A 22,000-nucleotide genomic window follows, 5' to 3' on the forward strand; every position below is an offset into this window, starting at 1 on the left:
AGTCAAATGTATACCCCTAAAAAAATTATAATAATAATCACAGCTAATTATTCAAAATTTTAAAATGATGCCTCTCAGAATATGGTGACACATAACAATTTTTTTTTTACAAATTGTTTTTATCTTGTAAAAGTAGTAAGACGTATAAAAAACGGTATCATTTTGATTTCGCCATATTCGTACTGATCCGCAGAATAAAGTTAACACATCATATATACCGCTTGGTGAATGCCGTAAAAACAAAACCGAAAAGGCAATGGAGGAATTGCTGTTGTTTTTTTCCACTCCACAAATAATTTTTTTCCTGTTTTACAGTACATTATATACTACCTCCGACGGGCACTGCTCTAATATTGGCACATACCCTAACAATTTGAAACTATGAACACCACAAATTGGGCATGTATGGGTGTGTCCACATCAGCGCTAGTTTCCGCTGAGGGGTTCCGTCGTTTTGACGGAATCAATAGCGCAGTCAACTGCACTATTGATTCCAACTCTGATAAAACGCCTGTTTCACCCATGGCAACAACGAATGATACGTGTTCAGACAGCCTATCGCTCACCATATATACCCACCAATCCAGCCCATGCCACATCACTTCCTTCATGGGCTATGCGCTGCCGATGTCAAAAGTAGGAGGAGGTCATAATAATGTGACTCGACTGTGCAGTGAGCCAACACAGCAGTGGGCCATATCTCTGGAACAGGGGGGTTCAGGAAAAAAAGAAAAACAGTGCTGGAATTAGGGAGACAGTGCTATTTAGGTCAGGTAACCAGTTCAACTTATATGATCTAGTGACAGATCCTCTTTAAGCTTCTGGTACTTTTGTCATGGTTTGGGGTTGGGTGGCAGTCAGTAGCACTGGAAATATTGTGTTGATAGTGAGAAGAAAAGATTCTACTGAATATCAACAAATCCTGCAAGTCCGTTTTCTAGGGTCAGTGAAGAAACTGAAGCTAAATGTAGTTGGAAATAATAATGATTCAAAACATACTTCAAACTCAACCACAAGAAACATTTTGAAGCTGTGATTTCTGCCAAAGTGGGTGTTACTATTTTTTTTTATAATAGTATGGAAAAACTTTTGCACCTACCAAATTGTATATTTTACACTATGATAAATTCAGCAAACAAACCAATGTAAACAATGCATTAAGAAATGGCCAGAAGTTGCAGTAACATGCCATATTTACTTTTGTTTCCTGCAGATGTTGTGTTAACTTTTTTCACTAGAAATCAATAGACAATTTGACACGTTACCCGGATCGGATTATAACTCGTGTCATCAGTGCTGTCTAACAACTGTTAGCGATAAGTGAGCTGTGGTAAAATAACAAATTTATCATTATGGCTTAAATGAGTAAGGGTGCGCTGAGCGTGTGTGCTTATGAGTGATTATGTCAACCTGCTGACACTTTCTCTTACAGTATTACACATTAGTTAACATTTTACAAATTACTTTTCAACCCTGAAGCAAAATTGCAACATTCAAAAGAAGGTATGCAAGCTAAAAGAAAAGAAAATATCTGAAATTCCATGGATGTGATGATCTCTTTATATTTGATAACATACACTTGAATTTAGGGATTTTGTCAACTAATGGAAATTAAGCTGCTGCCTATCATTATACCTGTGGGAATACTATATGGAAATTTGTCTTTTGGCCTGTTATTGGTAGCCATCTTGACAATCAAAAAGGTTGTATTCCATGTTGACATCTATGTACCTATAGACTACCAGTGCAGAGGTGCATGTGCAAGCAATATACAGCAACTCTGTACAGATGTCATACCTGATATCTTGGTTTGGGGACTGCATTGAAATATAGTGTCAATTGCAAAGCTTTATAAAATGTTGTGCTCATTCATATGAAAATAACCACTTTTCCTTTTGTTCAACTTGATCACAACTGCTGCTATGTACAGGAAAACATTAAGCGTGAAACAAAAAATGAATAGGTTAATGACATGGTCATATGTTTGTAACATGTCCATTGTCTTCAGTAGAGTAGACGAATGAGCAGCAAAAGCTAAGGGCTCATTCAGACTAACGTGAATAACGTCCGTGTGCTGCGCATAGAAATCACGCACAGCACATGGACCCATTGATTTCAATGGGGCCGTTCACACATGCAGGAGTTTTCACACAGCGAGATTCCGCTACGTGAAACTCACTGCATGTCCTATATTGGTGCGTTTTCATGTGCCTACGCGCCCATTAAAGTCAATGGGTGCGTGAAAACCACGCCCCGCACACGGATGCACATGCATGTGCGGTGCGTGATTTGCACATCAATTCAATTGAAAATAATTAAAAAAAAACATGTGCTTTGCGAGTGCGCGAATAACGCATGCCACTCGCAAAGCACACTGATGCATAACGCAACACACACGGACCAGATTCACTCGCGTTTTTCAATCTGATACGCTCGTGTGAATTTAGCCTAACAGGCAGTATTTTCTCCAGCACCCCTCCCTCAGTGTCACTATGTGCGGACTAAATGAATGGGGAGAAGTGCATGATGCTGATTGGTCAGCGTCATACACTCCTCTGTACAACGCCCACTTGGTCTAAATTAAAAACACGCCCACTTGGGCATTAAGAAACGAATTAGCATAAAGCTAAAAATCGCTCCTAACGTGGTAAAAATAGATAGTTTTTCTAAATAAAAAGCACTGCTGTCACCTACATTACAGCGCCCATCTCCTTATGTAGGAGATAGGGCACTTATAATGTGGTGACAAAGCCTGTTTTTACAAGCAATGAATCTGAGCAATCAATGCAGTCAAGGAGGAGCCGGCATGACGGGTTGCTTACTGATAGTTATTACGGCGTCCTTGTGTCCATGGCTTGCAAATTTCAAGCTACCGTATGTATGTCAGATGTTGCTTTCTGCTCTTGTAATGGCACAGCAACCATTTATTGTGACAGAGGAGCCTCTGGGTTCACAAACAAAAGAGTTTATTTACATTCTGTAAGCCATATAACTACAGCACTGTACGTATAACGACATGATATTTTAAAAAAACTAATCATATTTTATACAGATATAGCCATTTAAAAAAACAAATTATATTATATACAGTTATAGCCATTTAAAAAATGAATCATATCTGTATATGTATATACAGTATTATGAGAAGTGAAAGTCCATAATCAACAAAATGTTTCTTTTCTCATTTGTTAAAATGCTCATGCTTCTCATTTTCATTTATTTATTCATTTCTCTAGTTTTTTCTGATGATAACATGTAAAATTGTACGTATATTTTCATTCCCAAAGCAAATGGTCATGTTTTAAAGCATTGTGTGCGCTTTTTTGGCCAACGTTTTTTTCAGTAAAATGGTACATGCGATGTTTTATGGCGGTTTTTATGGCATTTTTTTCAAGTAGTGTGTTTCACTACCTGCATTTTATTAGGTGCTGTTTTTCACATTGCAAGTCATGCGATTTAAAGATCATGTGACTCAAAGAGTTCTTTTTGCAACACATGATTTGTTCTGAAAAAAAAACGCCGCAAAAAATTCCATAAAAAAAGGCAACAAATCTCATCCACTCTGCTGCTACTGTATTATGCTGCGGGTATTCCGCAATTAAATTTGTTGCGGAAAATGCGCAGTATTTATACTACGTGTGAAACCGGCCTTAGTCACACAAATTTCTGCAATGAATCTGCCGCATGTGAACATACCCTAAGTGGGAAGATTTTTGTCTATCTTGATTGATATATAAGAAACTCTCCTTTTTAAAAACAAGGTCTGCAGCATCTGAGGTGTGTATTTTGTTGTTCTGCAGCAGCGGAGGCACAGTACTAAGGCAGTATAAGACTACATTCACACGACCCTTTCTAGAACAATAGAATTCTGTGGATGTATTCACACGGCTGTTTTTTTAACGGCCCCCTGAATATTTGCCATCAAAAAATAGGACATGTCCTCAGACGGCCCCCATAGAAGTCAATGGATCCGTTTCTAACGACCGTCAATACATGTAACAACCGTTAAAAACGGATCTGTGACATGGGGATTCAAGAAGCAAGGGAACTATTGGTTCTCTTGCTGGCTATTGGCAGCGCGATGATGCTGAATGCCCTACACACTCACCGATGCAGCGCCGTCTTCTTCAGGTGTGGTCTCTAGTCTTCGCGGGTTCTGCGAAGGCAGATCCCATGAAGACTAGAGGCCACATCTCAAGCAGACGGCACTGCATCGGTGAGTGTGTAAGGCATTCATCCGAAAGTTTATTAATAAATGTCGGGCTGTGTGGCATCATATGCAGGGTGGCTGTGTGGCATTATCTACATCGGGACTGTGTGGCATCATCTGTAGTGAAGCGGTGTGGCATCATATACAGGGGGGCTGTGTGGCATCATCTACAGTCAGGCTGTGTGGGATCATCTACAGTAAGTCTGTGTGGCACCATCTTTTGGGAAGCTGTGTAGCATTATCTACAAGGAGGCTGTGTGGCATCATCTACAGTGAGTCTGCGTGGCATCATCTTTTGGGAGGCTGTGTAGCATTATCTACAAGGAGGCTGTGTGGCATCATCTACAGGGAGGCTGTGTGGCATCATCTACAGGGAGGCTGTGTGGCATCATATACAAGAAGGCTGTGTGGCATCATATACAGGGGGACTGTGTGGCATCATATACAGGGAGACTATGTGGCATCATCTACAGGTAGGCTGTGTGGCATCATCTACAGGGAGGCTGTGTGGCATCATCTACAGGGAGGCTGTGTGGCATCATATACAGGAAGGCTGTGTGGCATCATATACAGGGAGGCTGTGTGGCATATACAGGGAGGCTGCGTGACATAATCTACAGGGAGGTTGTGTGGCATCATATACAGGGACGCTGTGTGACATCATATACAGGGAGGTGTGTGGCATCATCTACAGGGAGGCTGTGTGGCATCATCTACAGGGTGGCTGTGTGGCATCATCTACAGGGAGGCTGTGTGGCATCATCTACAGGGAGGCTGTGTGGCATCATCTACAGGGAGGCTGTGTGGCATCATCTACAGGGAGGCTGTAAATAGTGTCTAGGTGAACATGTGACCTTCCTTTGTGTGTTTTCAGGGCGTTGGGACTTTTTTTGTCTGACAAATGAAATTCATCACTTTATGTCAAACAGCCATTAAAAACTAAAAGATGGACTGGAAATGGATGAAAATTTGGAGACACATTGATGCAAAATGCCCATGAAAAACTGAATAGTTGATACGTTTTTAACCCCTTCCCGACATTTGACGTATCCATACGCCAAAGTCGGGTAGGGGAAGTATGGAACGGGCTCACGGAGTGAACCCGCTCCATACGATGCTGGTGTCGGCTGTATGTTACAGCCGACACTTCAGAGTAACGAGCGGGATCGCGCTCAAGCGCGATCCTGCTCATTTAACTCGTTAAATGCCGCGGTCAATAACGACCGCGGCATTTAAATTGTTAGAAAGAGGGGGGAGAACCCTCTAACAGCTCATCGCATGCCCCGCAATGCAATCGTGGGGTGGCGATGGTTACTATGGCTGCCTGGGGGCATAATGAAGGGCCCCAGGTCCGCCATCTTTGTGCTCCGGCAGGGCTTAATAGAAGCCTGTTGAAAAAACATTATACTGCAATACATTAGTATTGCAGTATACAGTGCAAGCAATCTGACGATCGCTGGTTGAAGTCCCCTAGGGGGACTAATAAAAAAAGTAAAAATTAGTAATATAAAGTTGTTTTTTATGTAAAAGAAAAAACTTTAGTTTTTTCAATGGGAAGAGGGTCATGTGACACATCAAACTTATCGAGAATTTCACAAGAAAAACAATGGTGTGCTTGGTTTTAACGTTACTTTATTCTTTCATGAGTTATTGACAAGTTTCTGACCACTTATAAAATGTGTTCAAAGTGCTGCCCATTGTGTTGGATTGTCAATGCAACCCTCTTCTCCCACTCTTCACACACTGATAGCAACACCGCAGAAGAAATGCTAGCACAGGTTTCCAGTATCCGTAGTTTCAGTTGCTGCACATCTCATATCTTCACAGCATAGACAATTGCCTTCAAATGACCCCAAAGATAAAAGTCTAAGGGGGTCCGATCGGGAGGCATTTCTTCTTCACCATTGTTTTTCTTGTGAAATTCTCGATAAGTTTGATGTGTCACATGACCCTCTTCCCATTGAAAAAACTAAAGTTGGATACAAAATAGCCAACTTCAAAATGGCCGCCATGGTCAACACCCAACTTGAAAAGTTTCCCCCCTCCCATATACTAATGTGCCACAAACAGGAAGTTAATATCACCAACCATTCCCATTTCATTTAGGTGTATCCATATAAATGGCCCACCCTGTAGATAGATAGATAGATAGATAGATAGATAGATAGATAGATAGATAGATAGATAGATAGATAGATAGATAGATAGATAGATAGATAGATATCCAGTCATTCAGCAATACAGACATTGATAATGCAGCTCTACAGCAGTAGTATATCAAACATTCTCCTGCATGATAGAAGACGTAGATGGGTTTGGCATAAAGTGAACTGTCAGGGAAATTTTACTTGTGGTTTAACGTTGATTATTTTTACTGTACAACATATTCCATCGCACAGGAAAGCTTGTTATGGTGGATTAATATCACTATCCCTGGATATTTATATATGGGTTTTAGAGCATTGTTATATTCTCATTATTCTCCATTGTGTAGGACATTGTCTTCTGGTGTCTGATTTCCTCTGTCCGTCCTCTTTACTATATGCACATTTATTTTGTGAACAGTTAGAAATGTGACAGATTTTTGTCAGGCTTACATAGAACTCCTTATTGTAAACACCAGTATCCATGTACTGAGACTAATCGAAGCACTCTAAAAGTACAACAATGAAAAGGTGAGCACATGTCTGGCACATTACTATTGTCCTACCTCAGCTCTGGCCAAAACCTCCTGTGGATACTTAGCTCAGGTTTAACGAAACATTAGAATTAATGCAGGTCATAGCATAAAGTCCACTTTTCCTCAATTTCACTGCTCGGCAAATATAATAAATGTGTTGAGCCAAAGCGTTTTCATATACTCTGTAAAGAGACATGAAGAGTTGATAATTGTTAAATAAAAAGTTTACATTACATTCTGTTGTGTATACATAACACATTATGAGTCACCTAAGGAAACAGAAACCATACCATTTTATATAGCGAGCTTTATATAACCTGGTAAAATCCTTAGTGTCCCTCCCCAAAAAATTATAATTCATATTATCATTTGACATATTTTGCAGTAATTAGACACATTGCAATTTGATCTATGGCATTTTTTGTTGTATTTTACATACAAAACTACATTCAGAATTTATTAAAATTTAAGGGAACACTATACAAAACTGATCTGGTGTGTTAATCCTAGGGCGGGGCCTTAGGGGGTGGTGCAGCGGGACATGGATTCAATGAAGACCCAAGAGAGAATCCCTGTGTCATGCACCATCTCTAAGGCCCTGCATCAGGATTGACACAGTGGATGCTTTCTTCCTGGAGTGTTGCTTTAATGTACATTTGTTTTATCATGTGTTCTTTTTATTTTATTATTTCTTTTAATTAACTCTGACTTTATTGGAAAATTGGAAATCTATTGCCCTGTTTGATGTCTTTTGCAGTTAGTGAAATGCATTCCCTTCATTTACTGTAACTGAACAAATAAAAGCTTATTAAGAAGTATGCAAGCTGGTATTTAGGAGAATATATTTTCATCTGTAAAGGTGGTGTAGGAAACAAGGTATATGGCACTTTCCTGTATGCCAGCCAATGTTAATGTCCAATAATGAATACATAGATACATATTTTAAGAGACTATCTGAGGGTATTTCTTGTAGTGTACCTTGATGACATACTTGTGTTTTCCAAGGACTGGTCCTCCCACATTGAGCATGTCAGGAAGGTGCTCCAGGCCCTTCGGGAAAACAAACTCTTTGCTAAAACCAAAAAATGTGTGTTTGGGGTGCAGGAGATACCATTTTTGAGTCAAATCCTCACTCCTCATGAATTCCGCATGGACCCTGCCACGGTTCAGGCTGTGGCTGAATGGGTCCAACCTGCCTCCCTGAAAGCGTTACAGTGCTTCCTGGGGTTTGCTAATTATTACAGGAGATTTATTGCTAACTTCTCGGTCATCGCTAAGCCTCTTACGGATCTTACTCGCAAAGGTGCTGATCTCCTCCACTGGCCTCCAGAGGCGGTCCAGGCTTTTGAGGTCCTTAAGAAGTGCTTTATCTCGGCCCCAGTGCTGATTCAGCCTAACCAAATGGAGCCATTCATCGTGGAGGTTGACGCCTCCGAGGTGGGAGTGGGTGCTGTCTTGTCCCAGGGTACCAGGTCCCTCACCCATCTCCGTCCCTGTGCCTACTTCTCCAGGAAGTTCTCGCCCACTGAGAGTAACTATGATATCGGCAACCGCGAATTCTTAGCCATTAAATGGGCATTTGAAGAGTGGCGCCACTTCCTGGAGGGGGCTAGGCACCAGATAACGGTCCTTACCGACCACAAGAATCTGGTTTTCCTAGAATCTGCCCGGAGGCTTAACCCGAGACAAGCTCGATGGGCGTTATTTTTTACTAGATTCAACTTTTTGGTCACCTATAGGGCTGGGTCTAAATATATTAAAGCTGATGCACTGTCGCGTAGCTGATGCACTAGCTGATGTCGCGTAGCTTCATGGCAAGCCCTCCATCGGAGGGAGATCCTGCTTGTGTTTTGCCCCCAGGTATAATCATTTCCTCTGTTGATTCTGACCGAGTCTCCGAAATTGCGGCTGATCAAGGTTCAGCTCCCGGGAACCTTTCTGAGAACAAGCTGTTTGTTCCCCTGGAATTCCGGCTAAGGGTACTCAGGGAAAATCATGACTCTGCACTATCTGGCCATCCAGGCATCCTGAGTACCAAGCATCTCATTGGCAGAAACTATTGGTGGCCTGGGTTGCTTAGAGACGTTAAGGCCTACGTCGCCGCTTGTGAAATTTGTGCTAGGTCCAAGACTCCCAGGTCCCGACCAGCGGGCTTATTATGTTCTTTGCCCATTTCTCAGAGACCTTGGACCCATATCTCCATGGATTTTATCACCGATTTGCCTCCATCTCAAGGCCAGTCGGTAGTGTGGGTTGTAGTAGACCGCTTCAGTAAGATGTGCCATTTTGTGCCCCTCAAGAAACTACCCAATGCTAAGACGTCAGCTACCTTGTTTGTCAAACACATCCTGCGTCTCCATGGGGTTCCTGTCAATATTGTTTCTGACAGAGGGGTACAATTTGTTTCATTGTTTTGGAGAGCCTTCTGTAAAAAGTTGAAGATTGATCTCTCCTTCTCCTCAGCCTTCCATCCTGAAACTAATGGCCAAACGGAGAGGACTAATCAGTCTCTAGAACAATATTTAAGGTGTTTTATCTCTGACTGTCAATATGATTGGGTCTCCTTCATTTCCCTCGCCGAATTTTCCCTTAATAACCGGGTCAGTAACTCGTCAGGGGTCTCCCCCTTTTTCTGTAATTTTGGGTTTAATCCACGGTTCTCCTCCAATTCTCCTGGTGGTTCCAACAATCCTGCGGTAGATGTCGTTCATCAGGAACTGTGCACAGTCTGGGCCCAGGTTCTGAAGAACCTAGAGGCGTCCCAGAGCATACAAAAGACTCAGGCAGATAGAAGACGTTCTGCTTACCCCTTGTTTGTGGTCGGGGATCTGGTGTGGCTGTCTTCAAAAAATTTGTGCCTTAAAGTCCCGTCCAAAAAGTTTGCCCCCCGGTATATAGGGCCGTAAAAGGTCATTGAAGTCCTTAACCCTGTCTCCTTCTGACTGGAGTTACACGACGTGTTTCATGCCTCCCTCCTGAAACGCTGCTCCCCGTCCTTGGCTCCCTCGAGGAAACCTCCGGTCCCTGTTCTCACCCCTGAAGGGGTAGAATTCGAGGTGGCCAAGATTGTGGACAGCAGGATGGTCCAAGGCTCTCTCCAGTACCTGGTTCATTGGAGAGGATATGGGCCTGAGGAGAGGACTTGGGTACCCGCCCGGGATGTTCACGCTGCAGTTTTGCTCAGGAGGTTCCATCTTCGGTTCCCCAATAAGCCAGGTCCACCTAGAAAGGGTCCAGTGGCCCCTCATAAAAGTGGGGGTACTGTAAAGGATCTGCCAGACACAGCTTCTGTGTCGACGCCCGTGGTTAGTCAGTCTGCACCTGCTCCTAAGTCTGATCGAGTGACCCCTCCTTCTACCAATCAGGCTGGGAGGCTGAGGAGTGGGAGAGCCTATCACAGCCTGGCCAGACGGAGCTAGCTCCCGCCCTCTGTCTATTTATACCTTCACTTCCTGCTCCTCCTTTGCCTGTGATTCTCCTGTTTCCTGGCTCTGCTGCTGCTTGAACTATTTGTCCCTGCTTCATATTGACCCTGGCTTACTGACTAATCTCCTGCTCTGCGTTTGGTACCTCGTACACTCCTGGTTTGACTCTGCTCGTTCACTACTCTCCAGCTCTGCGTTTGGTACCTGGTACACTCCAGGTTTGAATCGGCTCGTTCACTACTCTTGTTGCTCACGGTGTTGCCGTGGGCAACTGCCCCATTTCCCTAGCTTCTGTGTAGCCTTGTCTTTTTGTCTGTCGTGCACTTATTGAGCGTAGGGACCGTCGCCCAGTTGTACGCCTTCGCCTAGGATGGGCCGTTGCAAGTAGGCAGGGACTGAGTGGCGGGTAGATTAGGGCTCACCAGTCTGTCTCCCTTCCCCATCATTACATAGATATTGACATTAGTGTTTACAGTAGGGTGTACGTAGGCCAGCTGCTCATGCTATTGGCTATTTAACTGTACACATACAATAAACGTAATAAATTATTTAATAATGATTTATTTTACAGAAATCATAGTAATAATTCAGGCAACTGTAGGTAGTATGAACTGTGTATATGGTTGTGCTGTTGATGTGATCTTCATATAAACGCTGTTAGTAATTTACAGATGTAGCCATCTTTATCTTGACTCTTAACGGATTAAATACACAGTGGCAAGAATCTTTAACTTGACTTTTTCAATGACTTTTCAATGGTTTTTGTTGCGTGATATCAAGCTGCAACAAGTTATCAGAGTCAAGATAAACCTGGCACTATCTGTACACTTTAAAAAAAAATGCTAAAAAGTATAACCATCATAGGACAAACCTTGCTGTAATAATAGGTGTGCTTAAAACGTACTTGCATATATTTGCATAGATTAAAAAATAGTTTAAGAGCATTTTCTCATCCATTTAATTATTCTTTATGTTTATTACAATTAATATTACGAGCACAGAAAGTGACATATAGGCTAAATGCATTCTCCTACAGATGATTTGGTCTTTAAGGAATATATATAATACTTTTTAAAATATGTGAGTGTTTTTTTATTTTATATTTCTTTTTTGCCCATACTTGTATTTTATTCTAGTGACTCACATTTGCAGAGAATTTTACAAATATTGGCTATGAATTAGACGTATGTTTGTTATACCAATCCCTCTAGACAGCTGACAGTTCCATCACTTGGAGGTTTAGTCATTTACGCTAATGTGAGTTTACTTGGCCCCTGTAAATTCAATAAGCTTCTTATAGCTACCAAATTTCCTAAAGGCTCCGCTAAGATGGGTTGTCATGAGCCAGAAAAATATTGGCGACAGAGTGAGGGGCCGCTATGAAATGTAATTAAGTACTCTCTATTAAACAAGTGAAGTCTCATTGGCTTCAGTTTAATATTAAATAAAGCTGTATTATTCTTGTTTGGAAAAGTTTCTGCTCAATATAATACAAATGTAGTATTTCATTAGAAATTGAAGATCATTTCCTAGAAGTCTTGGACTGTTTGTTAAACTATTTTTTACTATTATTTGGTTAATAAAGATCTTGACCAATAATTAAAATATATATTTATCTGAAATTTTCACAATAATAATTCCCAATTTTTATAGTTTATTTTCTTTTTTTTTTTTTATAATTAAACATATATTATAGTTGAAGATTGACTGCCTGAATTGTACAAGGTTAAATGTAATCAGTCTGTACCGATTGGACAGATCCTGAAGATGTGTCCTCTTAGGAGTTTGATAAGCCGCTTTTTTGTGTTAGGAGAGGAGACTATTGGTAAGCTGGCAATAATACTTACAAGGGTGTGTAAGTCCTTCTGGTAACTTGTAAGAATCCATCTCTGTGTGGTTGGACAGTTTCAAGGCTTTTTGGTTGCAAAGAAATAAAAGAATATGTTGTAAAGGAAAACCTGTTCAGAGTTTTGGGAAGCGTGTTTATATCTGTAAGAGAAGTTATAAAAAAACTGAATTGTGATTGTGGAGAAAATAAGAAAAAAAGGGTCTATTTTCATTTGCATAGTGTTGAAGGGGTTGCATTTATGAGCTACAAAGAACAACTTTCCAGGATAATGTTCCTCTGGAAGTGTACTTATTATTTGGCAAAGGCTAAGGCGTTGAGTCAGACAATGACCAATGGCAAATCAGGATCCTTCTCCAAGCACATAGAGCCCTGTGGTATTCTTCTTCCTAAAGCTGTCAGCGGGAACTTCTTCCTAAAGCTGTCAGCGGGAACTTCTTCCTAAAGCGGTCAGCGGGAACATATAACTTTCTTCTCTATTGAATGATGTCGCTACTATGGGAAATAAGTTTTCACTAGCCTCAATCTGGGGACCAGGGTGGTCTCACTCTGTCTCTGATATTGGATATTTGTAAGTGCAGTAAATGCAAATGACTGCTCTCAGGTTTGTTTTTGAGAGTTTCCAAGGTCAGCAGCACAACTGTATAAAGGAATCCCAAAACTAAATATCAAGAGAGAGGATGCCCGCGGTATACTTTCAGCCCAAACAACCTTTTATGCATTCAAAATTGTAAGAACAGCAGCACTCTGTTGTAGTGCAAAACCAGAGGTTCTATTCAGCAAACATGTGCGAAGTTCCACTGCGATTCTTTACACGCTCAATCTGTTTTTTAGGTAATTTCTTGAGTGTTTTTGTAGGTTATTTTACTATGATTATTCTAGCTCCATGATCCCAGGAGATGTTTGGATAGGAATCTTTGGTTTGTGGCACATGGTTTTGCCAGCATCAAAACTACGTGTTTCTTTTTTTGATGTCTGCTACTATCATAGTGTATTTTACATGCAGCTAGAATGATTTTTTCCTGTTGTAGATGATCTTTTACCTTTATCTACGATTAGTAAAATGCTGTCAGCTCTCCTTATATGACTGTTTTAGTAAATACTTACATTCCCCATTAAATAACAATTCGGGAGAATCTTTCTTAGAACTCTGGATTGTGCTTTTCCTCTGTTATTCCTTCTGGAGATGTATGAATAAATTGACATGGGTGTTACCATTCCGATTGTCAAAGGAGTGTGTCCCTACATAGTCTTACACTGTCCAATCAGTGCAGACAGTATCACCCTATAAACAAGGGGAATGGTAACACCCAGTTGCCAATGTATTCATAAATTTTCAGGAGGAATAATAGAGGAACAGCATACTGCAGAGTACTAAGAAAAGATGATCCAGAATTGTTATTTTATGAAGATTACAGGTATTTAATAAAGCAGAGATGTCAAGAGAGCTGACAGGTCCTCTTTAATTCACATGTTTCTTCTGGTAATCAGCTTGTGAATTGGGGGAATTCATTTCTCAAAATCACATTGTCACAAAAGTGCTGCCCAACCTAAAACATTGTGCTTTGCCAGCTTACTATTCATGTAAGAAGAAGGGGATACTTCTGTGAACAATATCATTTTATAGTACTATGGTTTCAGAATAAAATAAGCATCTGCTCTTCTGTGTGTATCCCTGTTCACATGTTAGTCACACATTTCTCCCCTTTGAATTCTGATCAGTGTCGTTTTCAGCTGTTGTACTGTGTTAGTCAATGTCTGGGGTTAGTCAGTGTCTCTGACACACACACTTTATGCTAATCTTGTATCTGAGTAACTTGCAGTCAATGTTATGAAAGGTAAAGACATGCTGATGCGTGAGAATCTACGTGAGCCATTATTACTAGGTACAGCTGTAATTCAGCATCCTTGGAAGAACTTTTGGAGGAGTTGAAATATAATTTTAATACATTCTTTCACTAGGCTTTTCAGATAGACACGCTTGGATTTCTCAGCTAAAATAGGAGAGTCGTTCAGAATGTTGGTGGTGGTGGATTTGCTGAATTTGTCAATAAAGTCTGATATTTCCATTTTTAAAATATATAATTTGCAATTCTGATTTTCTTTTGCAGCTTGTGTATAGTATTGATAAATAATTAGTCTATCCAAAACATTTCCCTTTACCCTGTTCACACTGAGTTTTTTTACAGCGGAAACCGCGGCAAAAACCGCGGCAGGAACCGCGTCAAAAAACGGCTGAAATTGACTCTCATTTCAATGGGAGGTTTAGGCGTTTTTTTTACTGCGAGCAGAAAAAAAGCTTGCGGTAAAAATAAGCGACATGCCCTATCTTGAGGCGTTTTCCGCCTCAAAAACCCCATTGAAATCAATGGTAGACGTTTTTTTTTATGCATTTTTTGCCTCAATTTTTTATGCATTTTTCGGCAAAAAAACGCTTGTGGTTATTCCATCTTTCTGTCGAAGAGATAGCTAAAAAAAAAAGCTTAAAAAAAAAAAAACGGCAAAAATCACGGCAAAAAACGCGTGTGGTGAAAAACCACTTAAAAAAACCGGAGCCGATTTTCCAGGCAAAATTTTCTGCCTGCAAAAAACTCCTTGTGAACATACACGGCTGGGTTAACACAGAGTTTTTTGCAGGCGGAAAATCTGCCTCAAAATTCCATTTGGAATTTTGAGGCAGATTTTGCTCTGCCTGCACGCCGTATTTTGCGGCGTTTTTCGCCCACGGCCATTGAGCGCCACGGTCAAATAACGCTGCGAAATACGCTTTCTCTGCCACCCATTGATGTCAATGGGAGGTCAGAGGCGTAAACGCCCGAGGATAGGGCATGTCCCTTCTTTTTCCCGTGAGCCGGTTTTTCCGCTCGCTGAAAAAAACGACTCCGCCTCCCATTGAAATCAATGGGAGGCATTTTCAGCCATATTTTTGCGCCTTTTCCGACGCGGTTTCTGCGTAAAAAAACTCTGTGTGAACTCCCCTTAGAAGAAGTCCACTAGAGCAAGGAATAAATAAATAATATTTTGTTATTTTATTATACTTACTCAGCTTACATGTTTCGCCTTTGGCGCAGATGCTTGTAATGTTATGGCATATATATAGGATATGCTATAACATAATGATCGGTTGGGGTCCAATCTCTGGGATCCCCGCCAATCCTGAGAACTAAGGGATTGAGGACCCTTGGCATCTCACTTCAAGTAAATGAGGCTTTGTTGCAGTTCCCTGCACAGCGGGTGTCTGGGGACATCATTGTGCAGGGAAAATCTGCAACGGCACAACAGGGCTTAGTTTCCACAATCATTAAGAGAGTAATTAGCAGCCAGGTGTATTAATAATCAAGAAGTGTAACTACCTCTATTAGGTCAGGATCACACACGCAGTTTTGGTGCCGTTTTTTTTAATCAAACCCAATATCAGACACAAAAGAAAGGGGAGGCATCAGTATTTTCTTTATACAGTACCTTTTTTTCCTATTGAATCAAAAACTGCACATAAAACAGCTAAAAGACTGTGTGTGATCCTGGCCTAAAAGCAGGTCTTTTTGCAGTTTTGTGTTCTGGAGTCCTTAGGCTGGGTTCCCAAACAGCGTAAACGCTGCAGTATTTCCGCAACAGAATTCTATGCTGAAATCCCACATAATTTACAGTAGCAGCAAAGTGAATGAGATTTAGCAAATCGCAGCCACACGCTGCGGAAAACACAGCAAAAAAAGTTGTAAGGGAAGTGTTCTACGGTGCGACTCTTAATTCTGCAACATTTAAATTTATGCTGCGGGTTCTGTGTGGACATGCTGCATGTTTGACCCATAGGCTTGAATGTGGAACATAAATTCTCCAACAGATTAGATTTGTTGCGGTTTTCACAGCGTTTAGGGGGGATTCACACGAGCGTGATTTGGCAGCGTGTAGGCCGCGTGGTTTTCGCGCGGCACGCAATGCCCTATAGAAGTCTATGGGGCAGTACACACAGTCCGTGTATTTTGCGCAGCGTTTGTTCGCTGCCCCAAAATACGCGACAGGTTCAATAAGGGGGGATTCACACGAGCGTGTATTCGGTCCGTGCGGGCCGCGTGGTTTTCACGCGGCACGCATGGACCAATACAAGTCTATGGGGCAGTACAGACAGTCCGTGCTTTTTGCGCAGCGTTTGTCTGCTGCGCAAAAAGCGCGACAGGTTCAATAACTCTGCGTATTTCGCGCATCACGCACCCATTGAAGTCAATGGGTGCGTGAAAATCACGCGCACCACACGGAAGCACTTCCGTGGGACGAGCGTGATTCGCGCAACAGCAGTGAAAAGGATGAATGAAAACCGAAAAGCACCACGTGCTTTTCTGTTTCCGAACATCCAAACGGAGTGTCTTTGCGATGAGCGAAGCCGGACAAGCGTACCGAACTTCACCGGGTTCGGCCAAACTCGTTTTGGCCGATCCCGGCAAAAAAATTATCGGTACGCGACGTCAGGAGATAGTCACTGTCCATGGTGCTGAAAGAGTTAAACTGTTTCAGCACCATGGACAGTGACTTGCGATCCCAAAATACATTAACCTGTAAAAAAAAAACGAAGTTCTAACTTACCGATTACTCCTGTCTCCTTCCTGCAGTCCGACCTCCCGGGATGACACTTCAGTTCAAGTGACAGCTCCAGCCAATCACAGGCCAAGCACAGGCTGCAGCCAATCACAGGCTGCAGCGGTCACTTGGACTGCTGCGTCATCCAGGGAGGTGGGGCCCGATGTCAAGAGAGGCGCGTCACCAAGGACGCGTCACCAAGGACGCGTCACCAAGGCAACGGCCGGGAAGTTCTCGGTAAGTAGGAACTTTATCTTTTTTTTTTACAGGTTTTTCGCTGTTGTGTTCGGCATTCACTGTCGAGGGTGCTGAAAGATTTAGCTCTTTCAGCACCTTGGACAGTGACGGGCGTTGACAAGCCTCATCTCTATGATGCCGGCTGCGCGAAAATCACGCAGCCGCGCATCAGACACGCATGACACACGCAGCTGTCAAATGGTTTTTGCGCTCGCAAAACGCTGCGTTGTTTGCGCGCGCAAAAACGCAACGTTCGTGTGAATCTCCCCTTACTCTGCGTATTTCACGCATCACGCACCCATTGAAGTCAATGGGTGCGTGAAAACCAGGCAGGTCGCACGGAAGCACTTCCGTGCGAACCGACTGAAACAGCGCACGAGCTGTCAAAAGGATGAATGGAAACAGAAAAGCACCACGTGCTTTTCTGTTTCCAAGCATCCAAACGGAGTGTCTTTGCGAGGAGCGAACCCCGACAACCGAAGCTAACTTCACCGGGTTCGGCCAAACTCGTTTTGGCCGAACCCGGCAAAAAAATTTCCGGTCCGCGACGTCGGGAGACATTCACTGTGCATGGTGCTGAAAGAGTTAAACTGTTTCAGCACCATGGACAGTGACTTGCGATCCCAAAATACATGAACCTGTAAAAAAAAACGAAGTTCTAACTTACCGATTACTCCTGTCTCCTTCCTGCAGTCCGACCTCCCGGGATGACACTTCAGTTCAAGTGACAGCTCCAGCCAATCACAGGCCAAGCACAGGCTGCAGCCAATCACAGGCTGCAGCGGTCACTTGGACTGCCGCGTCATCCAGGGAGGTGGGGCCCGATGTCAAGAGAGGCGCGTCACCAAGGACGCGTCACCAAGGCAACGGCCGGGAAGTTCTCGGTAAGTAGGAACTTAATCTTTTTTTTTTACAGGTTTTTCGCTGTTGTGTTCGGCATTCACTGTCGAGGGTGCTGAAAGATTTAGCTCTTTCAGCACCTTGGACAGTGACGGGCGTCGACGAGCCTCATCTCTATGATGCCGGCTGCGCGAAAATCACGCAGCCGCGCATCAGACACGCATGACACACGCAGCTGTCAAATGGTTTTTGCGCTCGCAAAACGCCGCGTTGTTTGCGCGCGCAAAAACGCAACGCTCGTGTGAATCTGCCCTTACACAACGGAATTGCCGTAAAAACCACTGGAAATCCGCAGGTGTACATACAGTTTTCTATAATCCATGCTTGACACTAACTACGCAGGTTAAACTGCTGCGGAAAAAACACAACGTTTCCACAGCAATGTGTACATCAAAAATGCACTATTTGCTGCAGTGACTGAAATACCTTCGGCCTTTATTTTTCTGCTTCAAATTTTTTGTTGCAGAAAACCTGCAGCATATCCTGCCTGTGGGAACATAGCCTTTTGTGTGCGTCTACATCATGCCAAGAAGAAAGGACATAAGACTTGACTCCAGAGAAGAAATTTTTGCTGCTCATCAATCTCCATATCCAAACAAGTTGAAATTCAGCTTTCTAAAGTGATAAGGATTGTTTACAAATAGAAAGCCTTCAAGACAGTCGCCAATCTTTCCAGGTATGGGCGTCTCAACAAATTCAGTCTACAGTCAAACCATTTTATGCTCAGAGATTTAAAGAAAAAACCAAGAGCTACATCACATGACCTATGTTTATGCTCATGACAGCAGAATTGGAAAAAGACTAAACAAGTTTGACTTTTATTGAAGAATATGACTTAAGTTTTTTAATCTCAAAACGAGGTTTTGGAATAGTATCCTATGGGCTGAAGAGACCCCGGTGGAGACGTTTGGTCATTGTGCACAGTGCCTGCCCCCCCCCCCTCTCAACGGCAATTGACGGCTGACTGCTGTGTATATGCATACACTGCAGCCAGTTAACAACACGTAAGAGAGGCGGGGGATCGCTTCCCTCATGAATACACTGGACTCAAAACTATCATGCCATTTTGGCTAATAGAAGAACGGACCTGTCCCTGTAATAAGCTGCCTTACCTAGGGCTGCATCTTCAGCTGACAGATCTACTTGATGAGAACTGAGCATAAATAAATGGTGTCAAACATCAATGAACTGAAACAGTGTTGTAAAACGATGTAAGAGAATGATAAACTCCTACAGAAAATGTTCGTTGTGCATGTTACTGGATTATAGGGTGCACCTGGTTTGTAAATGTTGATTGACTTTTGGGAAAAAATGACTACACATTGAAATCTATTGTGTTTTTTCTATACCACTAGAGGTTGTTTATTTGTTTACAAAAGTTGGTGAGGACCCACAATTGTTATGTAGGCCCTGATGAATAAAAACATAGAATTGTACTTTCTTTTTCCCATGACTGTATGATAGTGTTGATCAAAGACCAAAGAGATTGACAGATACCTCTGTATGAAAACTCACACAGGGAAGGCTATAAATCATTGAGCAGTTTGTGCTTGTGGGCGGGCAACAACTCTGGACCATGTAGTAGAAGATTGGCATTCATTTTTATGTCAAACAGAGAAAAAGGCAATTACTGTGCAGGTTCTGGTTCTTCTCTGCTTGTCGGAGAAGCTGAGGATACCACTGCATCTGCTCATTTTCTTCTCTAAAAAGCAGAGAGGAAGTCAACTATAAGGCCCTGTTCACACAGCGTTTTTTGATGAGTTTTTTGGCGTGGAAACCGCTCCACAAAACTCGTCAAAAACCACCCGAAAATGCCTCCCATTGATTTCAATGGGAGGCGGACGAGTTTTTTTACCACGAGCGGAAAAACCGCATCGCGGTAAAAAGAAGCGACATGACCTATCTTGAGGCGGTTTCCGCCTCAAAAACCCCATTTCAATCAGTCAGAAACGGGGAAAAAACGCCTCGACGAGTGTTTTGACTAATTTTTGTCAAACCACCTCCTGCAAAAAAACTCAGTGTGAACACAGCCTAATTCTATAGCCGGCTCACCAACAGGGATGCCTCCGCAACTGCCATGGATTCAGTGAAGAGGCCACACAGCGTATGCCACCACTACAGAAGGTAGATGCACTTAATGTTGAGGAGACCCAACACAAGAAGGCACTATAGCAATAAAGTAAGTTGAACATCTCAGCACAGATTTTTTTTTAATAGGGTGTAAATTGTTAAAATGTACATGCTGGCGTGTTCTGACATCTTAAATCGAAATAGATGTATGGAATAGCCCCTATAATTCATCTAAAATTGTAAAATAATTATTTTTTCAATATCTCTTAATTAGGGTTCAATATCTTTTAGTGGATATGAACCCTTCTATGTCTGTCATGGTGTTTGGTTTGGATGCCATCATGCCAACAGACATGGCTGCTATATGTGGATACTGTTTTCTTCACAGGGGCAGCCAGAGTGTGCATGCTATGAAAGCTGTACAGGGAAGTGAAGGGAGCTTTGAGTAGAGGCTAGTTTCAGGACAACCCATAGCCTGTGGATGTGCTAGTTACAGCTGAATGTGTGTTGGGGTGCTGAATAAACAGTGCACATATTTACCCTTGCACACATCAATTAGTAAGAACGTGCTTTTATTTTTTTTTATTTTTTTTATTTTTTACTGCATTTGTAGTCTCCAATTAGGGCTTCTTTAGATAATTTTTTTTTTTTAAAACTGCAAACTTTTATGTACTTATCCTCTTGTGCAAATGTTTACCTGGACCTTCCAATTCTCAAGACAGTAGTGAACATATTTGTATGAAATCTTTAGTTTCTACACAATCTCAGGCCTCATGCACACGGCTGTGCCCGTAATCACGGCCTGCCCCCTGCCAACACCCGCGGGTCTCGGGCCGCATTTTCGTTCCGTGCTCCCATACACGGGCCGCAAAAAAAGAAAAATAGTACGACATTCTCCATACCGGTACCAAACGCAGAGCAGGAGAGTAGTGAACGAGCCGAGTCAAACCAGGAGTGTGCGAGGTACCAAACGCAGAGCAGGAGAGTAGTCAGTAAGCCAGGGTCTATATGGAGCAGAGGACAAAAGTACAAGCAGCAGCAGCAGAGCCAGGAAACCGACAGAATCACAGGCAAAGGAGGAGCAGGAAGTGAAGGTATAAATAGACAGAGGGCGGGAGCTAGCTCCGTCTGGCCAGGCTGTGATAGGCTCTCCCACTCCTCAGCCTCCCAGCCTGATTGGTAGAAGGAGGGGTCACTCGATCAGACTTAGGAGCAGGAGCAGACTGACTAACCACGGGCGTCGACACAGAAGCTGTGTCTGGCAGATCCTTTACAATGTCGGTCTATGTGTCCCACCACTTCAGCCTGGTGCTGAGGTGGTGGCGATACATCGACGACATCTTCCTCATTTGGCTGGGTACAGAAGCCCAACTTTTGGACTTCCATAAATTTCTTGACGAGATAGATCCTGATATTAAATTCACTTTGGTTTTCTCGAGGGAATCAACACAATTCTTGGATACCAAAGTGATCATTTCTGCTACTAAGTTACATACTGAACTTTTCACCAAGACTACTGATCGTAACACTTTGGTTCAATATGATAGTTGTCATCTGAGAAGAATCATAGATTCCTTACCCTTTAGACAAATGTTACACATCAGAAGGATTGTTGACCAGGAGCAAAAGGTGGATCCCACCTTGAGGATCATGATCAACAATTTTTTGTTAAGAGACTATCCACAACGAATTGTGAATAAGCATAGGAAAATGATAAATCAATATACAAGAGAACAAGCATTACATAATAATCGCGGAAGGGATGGTCTAAGTAGGATGCCTTTTGTTTCAACTTATAATGATTTGAGCCATGAGATAGGTAATATTATCAGACACCATTGGCCAGTAGTAAGGGATGTCATAGAGAGATTGAGCAGTTTAAGATCTGCTCTCTTATGTCATACAGACGCCCTACTAATTTAAAGGACAGATTAGTTAAGACTGACATCAAAACTAAGACTGGAAGACGACAATTACATTTGAAATGCCCAAACATGGGTAGTTTCCCGTGCTTCGGGTGTATCAACTGCTCTTTGATGAACAAAGGTAAGGTTTTTGTA

At 42.4% G+C, this 22,000-nt stretch overlaps 1 protein-coding gene across 1 annotated transcript in view; it reads left to right on the forward strand.

Annotated features, from left to right (window-relative positions):
- GLIS3 (GLIS family zinc finger 3) overlaps positions 1-20,389 on the forward strand; it is a 33,525-nt gene extending 13,136 nt beyond the window's left edge. Inside the window, exon 5 of the mRNA XM_075860328.1 lies at positions 20,215-20,389. Coding sequence (XP_075716443.1) covers positions 20,215-20,389 — 175 coding nt within the window. The remainder of the gene's footprint in view (positions 1-20,214) is intronic.
- The last annotated feature ends 1,611 nt before the right edge of the window (positions 20,390-22,000 follow it).

The sequence above is a fragment of the Rhinoderma darwinii genome, chromosome 1, assembly GCF_050947455.1.
Source record: "Rhinoderma darwinii isolate aRhiDar2 chromosome 1, aRhiDar2.hap1, whole genome shotgun sequence".
Taxonomy (NCBI): Eukaryota; Metazoa; Chordata; class Amphibia; order Anura; family Rhinodermatidae; genus Rhinoderma; species Rhinoderma darwinii.